The following is a 1487-nucleotide window of genomic DNA, read 5'->3' on the forward strand; positions in this document are numbered from 1 at the left end:
TCACATCCTCTTGACTATTATCAATTTTAAATTTTCATTAAAGGATGTTTTTTATTTAATGGATATTATATTCGTTGGTTCTTTATCAGGAAAATTATTTTATCTCAACCACAATTATTATTGTAACAAATACATATGATATTATCACAATTTAAATTTAAAAATATTATATTAGTTTACCGCGTATAGAAGATTATCTAGGACTCCGATCCCAGGGTCGGATCTTCTAGTAGACATACTAGATATCATATGCCATTCTTGAGTATTATAGTCAAAAACTTCTGCACTATCTAATGCAGAATCACTGTAATTGTGTCCGCCGACCTTAAATGTATTAAACAATTTATTTTTACCTACCTACTTTATAACAGAAATAACGAAAAAACGATTAAATTATAATTCAACAATACTTACGGCATAGACATGATTATTTATGACACCGACTCCTAAAATATTTCGTTTAACTATCATGTCAACGCTAGGTTTCCAACAAGGTGATTCTGAAGATAAATCAAGCACATCAACAGACCGAAGAGGTTCAAAATGATCAGTAGAACCACCCACGGCAAACACTAAATTATCATTCACTACAGCTAGACCGGGATTTTTACGGCTTGTAATCATTTCCGGTCCGTTATGCCATCGGCTCATTTTTGGTTCGAAAAATTCTGTACCGTTGCTAAATTTAGTATCCATCCCATCAACAGCCAATATAACCTGTTTTAATTAAACGGTTAAATATATTGGAAAGGGATATACATTATAACAGAATTATACTTTATCTGCTTGTCTGGGTTTGAACCGGATGTTTTGTGGAATAAGCTCTTCTGGCTTGAGCCTATGAAAATGTAATGCTTCTCTTATGTATTCCTTACCTTAGTAAATTATATACAAATTTAAATATTTTAAAATATAAATTAATTCACATTAAAAACATGTTTAAATAAAAAAACTTACATTCAATACAGTCCTTAATAAGAGATTCCTCAATTACTTTATTTAATATGTAATTATTTGATATTAGTGGTAAACGTACGTGTTCCATTAATTGTGGTAAAACACATTCTCTTGAACCCAGTTCATGTTTTACCCAACGAATAACACATTCAAATACCTAAAACATAAAATGATAAATGCACTTATAAATTATTAGACTACATATATTTATATAATTTTTCCTTCCCCAATACTAAAATACATCAATATTCAATATTAATTTGCATACTTTTTCTTCGGATGGGACTATAAGTTTATCACTGGAGATCAACATAATTACTTGATCCGATGATAACGATAAAAATTCGTCGCCTACCAGCAACTTCTCTAAGAATCAAAATGTAACAACAATAAATAATATGTCCTTATAAAATCATAATAATAAAATTATATTTCGTACGAAAAGTGTTGTTGAATATATATTTCTGAACTTTCTTAGCAATTCCGTGCAGCTATGTAAATCAGCTATATCGATATACCGATACAGTTTG

The 1487-nt window shown here is 29.5% G+C and overlaps 1 protein-coding gene across 1 annotated transcript; it reads right to left on the bottom strand.

The window, feature by feature from the left end:
* Nucleotides 1-150: 150 nt before the first annotated feature.
* On the bottom strand, nucleotides 151-1317 carry LOC103310321 (ring canal kelch homolog). Its single transcript, XM_008188202.3, has 5 exons — nucleotides 1226-1317; nucleotides 958-1114; nucleotides 778-875; nucleotides 415-717; nucleotides 151-324 (listed from the first exon to the last, which is right to left on the bottom strand). Exons 1-5 carry the CDS (start codon nucleotides 1268-1270, stop codon nucleotides 172-174), a joined length of 756 nt encoding a protein of 251 aa, XP_008186424.1. The 5' UTR covers nucleotides 1271-1317; the 3' UTR covers nucleotides 151-171.
* Between the last annotated feature and the right edge of the window lie 170 nt (nucleotides 1318-1487).

This window comes from Acyrthosiphon pisum, chromosome A2 (genome assembly GCF_005508785.2).
Source record: "Acyrthosiphon pisum isolate AL4f chromosome A2, pea_aphid_22Mar2018_4r6ur, whole genome shotgun sequence".
NCBI lineage: Eukaryota > Metazoa > Arthropoda > Insecta > Hemiptera > Aphididae > Acyrthosiphon > Acyrthosiphon pisum.